Source organism: Mya arenaria, chromosome 13 (assembly GCF_026914265.1).
Source record: "Mya arenaria isolate MELC-2E11 chromosome 13, ASM2691426v1".
NCBI lineage: Eukaryota > Metazoa > Mollusca > Bivalvia > Myida > Myidae > Mya > Mya arenaria.
Window position 1 is genome coordinate 10,331,513 of NC_069134.1, and position 14,188 is coordinate 10,345,700.

Below are 14,188 nucleotides of genomic sequence, written 5' to 3' on the forward strand. Positions count from 1 at the left end.
TGTCATGAAATTATATTGTATCTTGACTTTAAGAAATATCTGTTTAACATGAATAAACCATTTTGGAAACATATATTTCCTCTGTTGAATTTATAAAAAAAATGAAAAAATACTGCAGCCATATTTTTCTTGATTTTAAATCTAAGGTGTTTTTTTTTGCAGAATGATTTTGATATATCAATGATTGCATATATATACACATATTTGAAGGTCTATCTCCAAAACATTTTTACAGGTTTCATTATTAGCAGCAGAAAATACCTCTTTATGTATAGAAACCTTCATTGAAATTTAATAATGAAGCAAAACTTTGAGACCAGATAATTTCTGCGACATTTAAGCAGGAGTTAAATAAATCAGGTAAAAATGACATTATTGCTTAATTTCAACGGGTCCAAAACCCTTAGTATTCTCTTAATTGGCAGAAATGACACTGAGAGTAGGGTTTTATGCTTAAATTAAGATACAATTAAGAATAAAAATGTAGGTGAGGAACATAAGAAATTCAAACCATGGCTTTCAGATTGTTGTTGTTCATTGAGAAAGTAAAATAGTATATCATGACCAAAACCTGGTTACAAAAGACAAAGGTATACATTTTAAAAAGATGGATTAACAAAATTGTCAATGAAGTGTGAAGTGCTAACAGGATTTTAGGCAAATTAGCTATCACCTATTAATGTTGTTTTTGCTAGTCATTTAGATAAAAAAGAGGTGATATCTGAGTGTAACTGCTGACAGCTGTAAGTAATGTGTAGGTAAAACACATCACATTTGGTACAGTGCCCTTCCTGCAAATTACCTTTTATGTGACAAAGTCCTTCAAATTACCCTTTGTGTGGAAAAACATCATCTGAATTTCATTGACATCACATTCATTGTATTTTAAAGAGGAAAAGACATAAAAAGATGTATATTTTCTCTTGTGCCCATCAAACTTGTATAGTCGAGGTTTTATATTCTCGTTTTAATTTCAATTTTTTTCCTTTATTAACATTTTCCATTCATGTTTATGGCATAGGAATGAATTTTAATAACATTTTAGTTTGACCTATTCAAGTATTGTTGCCTATCGATATTTTTCTCAAGTATGTGAAATAAGATGTTGTTTTATAGAGATCGCTACTCCATACAAAATACAGGGTTTACTTTCATGCTCTAAGATGATATATGGAGTTTAATAAGTGCAATAACAACAGTGAGAATATCAATTTGTAATTGTCAATGCAAACTTGGGAGTGAAAACTTATAGAAGTACTTTTAAAATGAAGTGTAGATTCTTCCCCTTGATCAAAACCAAACATTTGGTTGTATGGTTAGCACACTCGCTTAATTCTTACCAAGGCGACCTGGGTTTGATTCCCGGCCTGGGCGCATGTGAGTTTGGTTTGTGGTCACCAAGCCAGACAAGTGGGTTTTCTCCGGGCACTCCGGTTTCCCCCACAACACAAGACAACACTCTCACGCAACATTGTGCCAACAAGAGTGACATAAGTATAAGTTATCATAACTTTATTCACAATTGATATAAAAAAACGGTTGCATATGTTGAAAAAAAGATAAATTGGAAATAAACATATACTTACCATAAGAAAAATGGTAATCCTGCTTTTTAAACATTTCTTGAACTTGAAGCAGAATGTTCTAACATTTGCTTTCATATTTAACGAATTAAAGCCAAAAACAACTGCTCAGACATTAATTCGATGTTATATCATCTATTAGAACTATCTTTAAACTGAATTACTTTGTAGTATGAACTTCCCAGAAAATTCACAAAATAATTTACTGATAATATTTTTTTTATTTAGGGTAACAACTCCAAAGAATTGGCCAACAATCTATTTCTGGAAAATGACCCATCTTCAAGCGAATCAGTACTTTCGTGCATTAACTGATATATTTTGAACATAGAGGCATTAATTTAAGTTCATTGATGAATTGATTGATTTCATAAAAGATAAAGGAAATATGTTGATTTCTGTGTAAGATCATATTCTATGTCCCTCGTGATCATAGAAAAACTATAGTTTCACTCGTGGATTCGACAAATAATATGTTTTTCTATGACAGGCGGTGAATAAAATACAACCTTACACTGAAATCAACAAATATCCTTGATATAATTAACTCTATTAATGAAAATATAATAATTGTTTTAGTAATGCATTTCTTTGAAATAGAAGTTTTAATTTTATAATTATGGACCTATCCTACTTAAGTATAACAGGCATGACAGCATGTTAATTTATGTATATTTTCATTGTAAGAGATTTCTGAAATAATAAAGCAAAGTTATTTAACTCGTGGCAGACACATCAGTATGTTCCAATGTGTATCAGAATCCACCAGTGGGAGGTTGAACACCTCCTCTGTTGTTCCTTTTTCCCAATTCCGAATGACATCAGCTTTGTTATCATGCCCAATTACCAGGGAGTCTTCATGAACAAGATTTATTTTTCGCCTTAGGCAGGCATGATTATTTTTATCATTGCTGGAACATGCAGCAATCTCTTTCGGTTTTGGTAGAATTTTCTGACAGCCCTTAGGGCATTTCATTCATGGACTTGATTGGAGGTTTCAGTTTGTGCAATGTTCAAGTTCTTGTTCTTGTATGTTGTACTTTTGTTTGAAATATTAGTCTGGTTGTACTCTTATTACCTTATGAAAGGGCATACTTCATAGAATGTTATGAAAATAAAGTCATGATATTGTTGATCACATGGACCTCTAAATGCTATTTTTACTTCAAATTTCTTCTATAACTCTTGGCATATTGCTTTAATACCTACAGTATGAGACCAAACATGAGACCCAGTATGAGACCAAACATGAGCTTCAGTATGGGACCCCACATAAGACCAAGTATGAGACCAAACATGAGCTTCAGTATGGGACCCCACATAAGACCAAGTATGAGACCAAACATGAGCTTCAGTATGGGACCCCACATAAGACCCAGTATGAGACCAAACATGAACTTCAGTATGGGACCCCACATAAGACCAAGTATGAGATCAAACATGAACTTCAGTATGGGACTCCACATGAGACCCAGTATGAGACCAAACATAAACTTCAGTATGGGACCCCACATAAGACTCAGTATGAGACCAAACATGAGCTTCAGTATGGGACCCCACATGAGACCAAGTATGAGACCAAACATGAGCTTCAGTATGGGACCCCACATAAGACCAAGTATGAGACCAAACATGAACTTCAGTATGGGACCCCACATAAGACCCAGTATGAGACCAAACATGAACTTCAGTATGGGACCCCACATAAGACCAAGTATGAGACCAAACATGAGCTTCAGTATGGGACCCCACATAAGACCAAGTATGAGACCAAACATGAGCTTCAGTATGGGACCCCACATAAGACCAAGTATGAGACCAAACATAAGCTTCAGTATGGGACCGCACATAAGACCCAGTATGAGATCAAACATGAGCTTCAGTATGGGACCCCACATAAGACCAAGTATGAGACCAAACATGAGCTTCAGTATGGGACCCCACATAAGACCCAGTATGAGACCAAACATGAACTTCAGTATGGGACCCCACATAAGACCAAGTATGAGACCCAACATAAACTTCAGTATGGGACTCCACATGAGACCCAGTATGAGACCAAACATGAGCTTCAGTATGGGACCCCACATAAGACCCAGTATGAGACCAAACATGAACTTCAGTATGGGACCCCACATAAGACCAAGTATGAGACCAAACATGAACTACAGTATGGGACCCCACATAAGACCAAGTATGAGATCAAACATGAACTTCAGTATGGGACTCCACATGAGACCCAGTATGAGACCAAACATGAACTTCAGTATGGGACCCCACATAAGACCAAGTATGAGACCAAACATAAACTTCAGTATGGGACTCCACATGAGACCCAGTATGAGACCAAACATGAGCTTCATTATTGGACCCAACATGAGACTCAGTATGAGACCAAACATGAGCTTCAGTATGGGACCCCACATGAGACCCAGTATGAGATCAAACATAAACTTCAGTATGGGACTCCACATGAGACCCAGTATATGAGACCCAACATAAACGTCAGTATGGGACTCCACATGAGACCCAGTATGAGACCAAACATAAACTTCAGTATGGGACTCCACATGAGACCCAGTGAGACCAAACATGAGCTTCAGTATGGGACCCCACATGAGACCCAGTATGAGATCAAACATAAACTTCAGTATGGGACCCCACATAAGACTCAGTATGAGATCAAACATAAACTTCAGTATGGGACTCCACATGAGACCCAGTATATGAGACCCAACATAAACGTCAGTATGGGACCCCACATAAGACCAAGTATGAGACCCAACATAAACTTCAGTATGGGACCCCACATGAGACCCAGTATGAGATCAAACATAAACTTCAGTATGGGACCCCACATAAGACTCAGTATGAGACCCAACATAAACTTCAGTATGGGACTCCACATGAGACCCAGTATGAGACCAAACATAAACTTCAGTATGGGACCCCACATAAGACTCAGTATGAGACCCAACATAAACTTCAGTATGGGACTCCACATGAGACCCAGTATATGAGACCCAACATAAACTTCAGTATGGGACCCCACATGAGACCCAGTATGAGATCAAACATAAACTTCAGTATGGGACCCCACATAAGACCAAGTATGAGACCCAACATAAACTTCAGTATGGGACTCCACATGAGACCCAGTGAGACCAAACATGAGCTTCATTATTGGACCCAACATGAGACTCAGTATGAGACCCAAAATGAACTTCAGTATGGGACCCAACATGAGACCCAGTATGAGACCAAACATAAGCTTCAGTATGGGACCCCACATGAGACCCAGTATGAAACCCAACATGAGCTTCAGCATGAGACTCTGTATGAGATCCAGTATGAGATCCCACATGAGACCTAACATGTTACCTCACCACATGAGACCCTGTATGAGACCCAATATGAGAGCAAGTGTGAGACCCAACACAGAGACCAAAAATTAGACCCCACATGAGACTCTGTATGAGACCCAATAAGAGACCCCACAGGAGTCCCTCTACAAGACCCACTATGAGAGCAAGTATAAGACCCAATATGAGAGCAAGTATGAGACCCAACACAGAGACCAAAAATTAGACCCCACATGAGACTCTGTATGAGACCCAATAAGAGACCCCACAGGAGTCCCTCTACAAGACCCACTATGAGAGCAAGTATGAGACCCAATATGAGAGCAAGTATGAGACCCAACACAGAGACCAAAAATTAGACCCCACATGAGACTCTGTATGAGACCCAATAAGAGACCCCACAGGAGTCCCTCTACAAGACCCACTATGAGAGCAAGTATGAGACCCAATATGAGAGCAAGTATGAGACCCAACACAGAGACCAAAAAATAGACCCCACATGAGACTCTGTATGAGACCAAATAAGAGACCCCACAGGAGTCCCTCTACAAGACCCACTATGAGAGCAAGTATGAGACCCCACATAAGACCAGGACTGGTATAGTACCCCACATGAGACCCTGTATGGCACCTAACATGACACCATATTGGACCATGTTTGCAATTGGCATACACTTTTTTATTTAATGGAAATATTTTGAAAGACATTTTACTGATCATTAACAAAATCAAGACAAATTTCAGAAGTCGCATTATTCTAGACATTAGATCTTTGCTAAATAATAACATGAGCAAAAACGTTAACTTCACTTCAAAAGTACAATGAAGCTTTGTGCAATTGTGTTCAACAATGCAAACTCCTGCAACGATGAATTAACAATTGAAACTAAAATATGTCTATACGTACAGGATGGACACAAAAATTACCGGTGATATTCTGACAAATATCCATGATTAAAATCGTTATCGGGCTACTCTTTTGCTATCGCACTGACATTAACATTAAACAAGTGACACAAAACCAAATCTGAGTATTTAGTTGACTTTTTTGAAAAAAGTTGAAAAATGCTAATTACAACAATTACACCTATTGAGCTTCGTTTAGGCCTTTTCAATTTAACCAGTTAAGTAGAGAAAGATTAGAGGACTTGAGAACAAAACCAGTCACTTGTACAGTTCTTTTCAAAGCCACATGTCATACTCTGGTAAAATTTATATTGCAAAATATTGGCAAACTATAATTTTGTTATTTACAATATCTCAACCGGTCTTTTTTTTCCGTATTTTGAAAACCTTGAGGTATGTGTGAAGTGAATTGTATAGTAAATTCAAATACCCTCATAAACTGTTTTATTGGTTATATATTTGCATAGTTTTATTGGTTTAAGAATACTTTTAAAAGCAAAGATAATCTTGAAATCTATACATTTGCATATCAGAATGATATAATATTTTATGTTCCATGGTAAATAAATGATAGTATAAGCAGGTAAGACTGGTGATACAAATACCTGGAGGATAATAGTTTTTTTTTCAGTGTAAAATCACAATATATTTCACTGTTTGAGCACCAAATGCTGTATTTGATGAGTGGCGTAGCTACAAGTTAAAATTCACAATAGGGTACTACCGTGAGATTATTCCATGAAGCATGCTAGTGTTTTTTGGTTATTTGCCAGTTTGTCCTGCTGCTTCATTCAGCAAAAATGCAAGAAAAATGTGATCAATACTTTTATAAAATTTTAAAATAATTATTCATTACAATTTAAAATTAATATCTGCTGCAATTAAGTATTTCTTCTTAAAGAAATGTATCAAAGAACATTGTTTGTATAAAATAATAGCTTAATTTTTGTAACATCAGATACCTTTGGTTGAATGACATGGTGCTAATTTAATGGGCCTTATGTTGGGTCTCATGTTGGGCTTCATGTTGGGTCTCATGCTGGGCTTTATGTTGGGTCTCATGCTGGGCTTCTTGTTGGATCATATGCTGGGCTTTATGTTGGGTCTCATGTTGGGCTTCATGTTGGATCTCATGCTGGGCTTTATGTTGGATCTCATGCTGGACTTCGTGCTGGATCTCATGCTGGGCTTTATGTTGGGTCTCATGCTGGGCTTCTTGTTGGATCATATGCTGGGCTTTATGTTGGGTCTCATGCTGGGCTTCATGTTGGATCTCATGCTGGGCCTTATGTTGGATCTCATGCTGGGCCTTATGTTGGGTCTCATGCTGGGCTTTATGTTGGATCTCATGCTGGGCTTCATGTTGGATCTCAGGCTGGGCTTCATGTTGGATCTCATGCTGGGCCTTATGTTGGATCTCATGCTGGGCCTTATGTTGGGTCTCATGCTGGGCTTTATGTTGGATCTCATGCTGGGCTTCATGTTGGATCTCAGGCTGGGCTTCATGTTGGATCTCAGGCTGGGCTTCATGTTGGATCTCATGCTGGGCTTCATGTTGGGTCTCATGCTGGGCTTCATGTTGGGTCTCATGCTGGGCTTTATGTTGGATCTCATGCTGGGCTTCATGTTGGATCTCATGCTGGGCCTTATGTTGGGTCTCATGCTGGGCTTTATGTTGGATCTCATGCTGGGCTTCATGTTGGATCTCAGGCTGGGCTTCATGTTGGATCTCAGGCTGGGCTTCATGTTGGATCTCAGGCTGGGCTTCATGTTGGATCTCATGCTGGGCCTTATGTTGGATCTCAGGCTGGGCTTCATGTTGGGTCTCATGCTGGGCTTCATGTTGGATCTCAGGCTGGGCTTCATGTTGGATCTCATGCTGGGCTTCATGTTGGATCTCATGCTGGGCCTTATGTTGGATCTCATGCTGGGCCTTATGTTAGATCTCATGCTGGGCCTTATGTTGGATCTCATGCTGGGCCTTATGTTGGATCTCATGCTGGGCCTTATGTTGGGCCTTATGTTTGATTTCCTGCTGGGCTTATGTTAGGTCTCATGCTGGGCCTTATGTTGGATATCATGTTGGGCCTTATGTTGGATCTCATGCTGGGCCTTATGTTAGATCTCATGCTGGGCCTTATGTTGGATCTCATGCTTGGCCTTATGCTGGGCCTTATGTTTGATTTCCTGCTGGGATTATGTTAGGTCTCATGCTGGGCTTATGTTGGATATCATGTTGGGCCTTTTGTTGGATCTCATGCTAGTCCTTATGTTGGATATCATGCTGGGCCTTATGTTGGATATCATGCTGGGCCTTATGTTGGATATCATGCTGGGCCTTATGTTTGACCTCCTGCTGGTCCTATGTTTGGTCTCATGCTGGGTCTTATGTTGGATATCATGTTGGGCCTTATGTTGGATCTCATGCTGAGCTTCATGTTGTATCTCATGCTGGGCCTTATGTTGAGTCTCATGCTGGGTCAAATGTGGGAAGTCATGCTGGGCCTTATTTTGTGACCCATACTGGATCTCATGCTGGGTCTCATGTGCTTGGTTTTGTGCTATAATGGAACTCATGCTAGGCCTTATGTTGGTTCTCATGCTGGGCTTCATGTTGGATCTCATGCTTGGCCTTAAGCTGGGCCTTATGTTTGATTTCCTGCTCGGCTTATGTTAGGTCTCATGCTGGGCCGTATGTTGGATATCATGTTGGGCCTTATGCTGGGCCTTATGTTTGATTTCCTGCTTGGCTTATGTTAGGTCTCATGCTGGGCCTTATGTTGGTTCTCATGCTGGGCTTCATGTTGGAACTCATGCTAGGCCTTATGTTGGTTCTCATGCTGGGCTTCATGTTGGATCTCATGCTTGGCCTTATGCTGGGCCTTATGTTTGATTTCCTGCTCGGCTTATGTTAGGTCTCATGCTGGGCCTTATGTTGGATATCATGTTGGGCCTTATGCTGGGCCTTATGTTTGATTTCCTGCTGGGCTTATGTTAGGTCTCATGATAGGCCTTATGTTGATATCATGCTGGGCTTCATGTTGGATCTCATGCTGGGCCTTATGTTGGGCCTTATGTTTGATTTTCCCGCTGGGCTTATGTTAGGTCTCATGATGGGCTTTATGTTGGATATCATGTTGGGCCTTATGTTGGATCTCATGTTGGGCCTTATGTTTGATTTCCTGCTGGGCTTATGTTGGATCTCATGCTGGGCCTTATGTTGGATATCATGTTGGGCCTTATATTGGATCTCATGCTGGGCCTTATGTTGGATCTCATGCTGGGCCTTATGTTGGATATCATGCTGGGCCTTATGTTGGATATCATGTTGGGCCTTATATTAGGCCTTATGATGGATATCATGCTGGGCTTCATGTTGGATCTCATGCTTGGCCTTATGTTGGGCCTTATGTTTGATTTCCTGCTGGGCTTATGTTAGGTCTCATGCTGGGCCTTATGTTGGATATCATGTTGGGCCTTATGTTGGATCTCATGCTGGGCCTTATGTTAGATCTCATGCTGGGCCTTATGTTGGATATCATGCTTGGCCTTATGTTGGACCTCCTGCTGGTCCTATGTATGGTCTCATGCTGGGTCTTATGTTGGATATCATTTTGGGCCTTATGTTGGAATTCATGCTGGGCTTCATGTTGTATCTCATGCTTGGCCTTAATGTTGGGTCTCATGCTGGGCCATATGCTTGGTTTTTATGCTATGTTGGAACTCAACTAGGCCTTATGTTGATTCTCATGCTGGGCTTGATGTTGGATCTCATGCTTGGCCTTATGCTGGGCCTTATGTTTGATTTCCTGCTGGGCTTATGTTAGGTCTCATGCTGGGCCTTATGTTGGATATCATGTTGGGCCTTTTGTTGGATCTCATGCTAGGCCTTATGTTGGATATCATGCTGGGCCTTATGTTGGATATCATGTTGGGCCTTATGTTGGATATCATGCTGGGCCTTATGTTTGACCTCCTGCTGGTCCTATGTTTGGTCTCATGCTGGGTCTTATGTTGGATATCATGTTGGGCCTTATGTTGGATCTCATGCTGAGCTTCATGTTGTATCTCATGCTGGGCCTTAATGTTTGGTCTCATGCTGGGCCATATGCTTGGTTTTATGCTATGTTGGCTCTCATGCTGTGTCTCATGCTGGGCCTTATGTTGGGTCTCTTGCTGGACCCTCTGTTAGTTCTCATGCTGGGCTTCATGTTGGATCTCCTTCTGGACCTTATTTTCGGTCTCATGCTGGGCCCTGATGTTAGGTCTCATGCTGGGCTATATGCTTGGTTTAATGCTATGTTGGATCTCATGCTGGGTCCCATGCTGGGTCTCATGCTGGGCCCTCTGTTAGTTCTCATGCTAGGCTTCATGTTGGATCTCCTTCTGTGCCTTATTTTCGGTGTCATGCTGGGCCTTTTGTTGAGTCTCATGCTGGGTCTTATGTTGAAACTCATGCTGGGCCTTATTTTGTGACCCATGTTGGTTCTCATGCTGGGTCTTATGTGCTTGATTTTATGCTTGACCTTATGTTGGATTTTATGTTATGTCATATGTGGGAAGTCATGATGAGCCTTATTTTGTGTCCCGTCCTGAATCTCATGCTGGGTCTCATGTGCTTTGTTTTATGCTATGTTGGATCTCTTGCTGGGGCTTATGTTTGATCTCATGCTGTGCCTTATGTTGGATCTTATGCTGGGCTTCATGTTGGATCTCATGCTCAGGGCCTTATGTTGGATCTGATGCTGGACTTTAAGTCGAATCTTATGTAGTGCCCCTGCTTGGCTTTCTATTGGGTCTCATATTAACTGTCACGTTTGGTCTCATGTTTGAAATCATTTATTGTGTAATGTTGGTTTTGATGTTGGGTCTCATTCTGATTTGGTATCATACTGGGCTTCATATTTTGGTTCATTCAGGAACTCATACTGTATCTCATGCTTGGTCTCATACAGTGTCAGAACATGGGTGTCATACTGTGCCTAATGTTGGATCTCATAAAGGGTCTCATACTACATTTCATGCTGGGTCTCTAACTGGGCATCAGACTGATTCTCATAGTAAGTAGCATGCATGGTTTCATGTTGAATCACATACTGGGACTCAAGTGTTGGGTCCTATGTGTTGGGTTTCATACTGGGTCCCATGTGTTGGATTTTATACTGGGACTCAAGTTGAATCATATACTGGGTCTCATGTGTTGGGTCCTATGTGTTGGGTTTCATACTGGGTCCCATGTGTTGGGTCCTATGTGTTGGGTTTCATACTGGGTCTCATGTGTTGGATTTCATACTGGGTCTCATACTGGGACTCAAGTTGAATCATATACTGGGTCTCATGTGTTGGGTCTCATACTTGGTCTCATACTGGCTCTTATGTTGGGTCTCATACTGGGTCTCATGTGCTGGGTCTCATACTTGGTCTCATACTGGCTCTTATGTTGGGTCTCATACTGGGTCTCATGTGCTGGGTCTCATACTTGGTCTCATACTGGGTCTTATGTTGGGTCTCATACTGGGTCTCATGTGCTGGGTCTCATACTTGGTCTCATACTGGCGCTTATGTTGGGTCTCATACTGGGTCTCATGTGCTGGGTCTCATACTTGGTCTTATACTGGGTCTTATGTAGAGTCCCATACTTGGTCTCATGTGCAGGGTCTCATAATTGGTCTCATACTTGGTCTCTTACTGGGTCTTTATGTTGGGTCTCATACTTGGTCTCATAGTAGGTCTTTTGTTGGCACTCATACTGGGTCTCGTGTGCTGGGTTTCATACTTGGTCTCATGTTCTGGGTTTTATACTTGGTCTCATACTGGGTCTTATGTTGGGTCTCATACTTGGTCTTATGTGCAGGGTCTCATACTTGGTCTCATACTGAGTCTTATGTAGGGTCCCATATTGGGTCTCATGTGCAGGGTCTCATACTTGGTCTCATACTTGGTCTCTTACTGGGTCATATGTTGGGACTCATACTTGGTCTACTGTGTAGGGATTCATACTTGCCCATGTAAGGTTTTATGTTTGGTATCATGTTTGGTCTCATCTTAGGTTTCATGTTGGTAAATATTTTGAGTTTTATGTAGGGTGCCATAATAATTATCATGTTAACCCTCATTCACATCTTACACTGGTCTCATTCTTGGTCTCATGTTTGGTTTCATGTTTGGTCTCACATTAGATTACTTATATATTGCCATGCTTTATGTCATGCTGGATCTCATGCTTAATTTTATGCCTGGTCTCATATTGGGTTTTACGCTAGGTTAAATGCTTTGGATATCATGCTTCATTGCATGTTATGTTTTGACCAGGTCCTCATGTTTGGTTTCATTTCTGGTTTCATGATGGCTGTTGATGAGCCTCATCCAGAGTCCATTAAGTAGGTTTTATCACAACAAAATGGTGACATTCCATGCTTAGCGACAAAGTTGGTCCTTTGATACACACCTTTTGTTACCACCAAATTTCAAACAAGGAAAACAGATCTTTGAACAAATATGCTATGTGATGTGAATTATTCAACACTGAAAAATGTGACCTATATTGATAAACATAAACAATGGTAATGAACTGTGCCAATGTAGCTTTTCAATCATCATCTGGTTTCCCAATGAACTTATGAAACCTAAATAAGACCTTATGTTGGATAACTAGAGTAAGCTTGAGCCTTAATCTTGGTAGGGAGGTCAGAAGCAGATGACCTATATAAGTTTTTAGGTCAAGGTCACAGTGATCTTGAACACAAAAGCTTTGTCTGATCAACATAACGAGAACCCTTGGAATTTTGGTCTTACAACTTGGTGGAGTGGTTGACCCCTTTTGTTGACCCCTATAATTTTTAGCTCTACAATTTGTTTTGCTTGAACCATTTTTGTATTCTTATAAACACATCTTCTGAACTATAACTGATCAACTCTAATAACAACATTTAGAACAAGTCAATAACCTACTACCCTAAGCTCCCCACAGAATTTCATGCAAAATGACTTATTGGCTGCCATTAGTGGGGCAGACATGTTCTACAAAGATCTAATCTCATTTTGATCAGATTTTTATACGCCATTTTATTAAATGAAATACTTTTTATGACAGAGCAATAATGAGTGCATTGAAGGTTAACTTTCCTTGCTTTAAGACACAACAAACTTAAGATTTCAAGGATATTTCTGTAACATTCTGATAAAAAAATATGATTCGTACAATTATTTTTCATGAAATTAATGCATAAGATCTGATGTAGATAAAGGCTGTTGTAATTGTAAAAACTTAACAATTGTTACTGCAATAATAATGTAAGCTGAAACTGTATGCTAGTGAGGGTTAATATTGCATTGTCATACAATTTCACATGTTGAAAGCTCGGATGCAGGGCTTTCCTTGTTCTGCATCTAATTTAATGCTATCATATAAGGATATACAGTATCATCTTCATTTATACACTGGAGATAATGGTATTCTGAAATGATCACTTTGGTTTCAATTTCAGCTTAAATCCACTAAACATTTTAAATGAACATACAGTTACATTTTTCACATACATCCGACTCCTATCATTTGACACCTGCATGTAATATGAGAAACATGGTATATAAATTACTGTAAATACAGGTTGAGATGTTAAGATTCTTTCATGTTAGCTCATATGTTTTTCAAAATCATTTTCAAGGTTCTGGCTTTGTATTAATATTAATGGTGGGGTGGTTACCACATTTTGCCAAGCATTGTCATGTTTCTTAGAACTGTTTAAAATATGCACATGCTACTTGGTAGACATGTTTATTATGATAAACGCAATAATGTGTGATGTTCTTCCGGAGACTAACCTGCAGATTTATTTCACTCCTGTAAATTTTGTTGTTGTTTCTATTTAATCATATAATTTAAGCATAAGTTTAACTTCTGACAAACAAAGTTTGAAAGGGATATAATTATAAGAGACACCCCCTGTGTTGTCTGTCCTTTACAATTTTGCTTGTCAGGAGCATAACTTGAAAACTGCTTGTTGAAATTTAATCAAACCTTATACAATGGCAAAGCCCAAGAAGTGCACTGGACTGTGTAAGAGGACCATAACTCTATTTCAGCTAATTTCAGCTAAAACAGAGTTATTGCTCTTTGTTACTTTTTCTTGTCCGGCAGATAACTTGAAAATTACCAGATGGAGTTTAATATTACTTCACACAATGGTTAAGCACAATAAGAGAAAGTGCCCTTTGTAACTCTTTCTTGCCCTGAGCATAGCTTGATATTTATGGAATGAAATTAAATGTACTTCATTCAATGGTTAAGCACAATGAGTTAAAGATATGTTACTTCTAGACAGAAATCAATGAAAC

General features: G+C 39.6%; 2 protein-coding genes across 15 annotated transcripts in view; one reads left to right on the top strand and one right to left on the bottom strand.

Annotated features, from left to right (window-relative positions):
* Positions 1–14,188, top strand: part of LOC128213462 (eyes absent homolog 1-like) — a 125,290-nt gene that overhangs the window by 26,605 nt on the left and 84,497 nt on the right. The window lies entirely within an intron of this gene.
* On the bottom strand, positions 6,840–8,464 carry LOC128213874 (putative mediator of RNA polymerase II transcription subunit 26). The gene is made up of 2 exons (XM_052919943.1): positions 8,066–8,464; positions 6,840–7,784 (listed from the first exon to the last, which is right to left on the bottom strand). The coding sequence occupies exons 1-2, from the start codon at positions 8,462–8,464 to the stop codon at positions 6,840–6,842; spliced, it is 1,344 nt and encodes a 447-aa protein (XP_052775903.1).

What these genes read in the sequence shown, in the direction of transcription:
- LOC128213874 (XM_052919943.1), bottom strand. Translation starts at nt 8,464, where the DNA reads ATGAAGCCCAGCATGAGAACCAACATAAGGCCTAGCATGAGTTCCATT. An exon ending in TGATATCCAACATAAGCCCA is followed by an intron (nt 7,785 to 8,065) that starts GCATGAGACCTA and finishes ATCTAACATAAG; the next exon opens with GCCCAGCATGAGATCCAACA.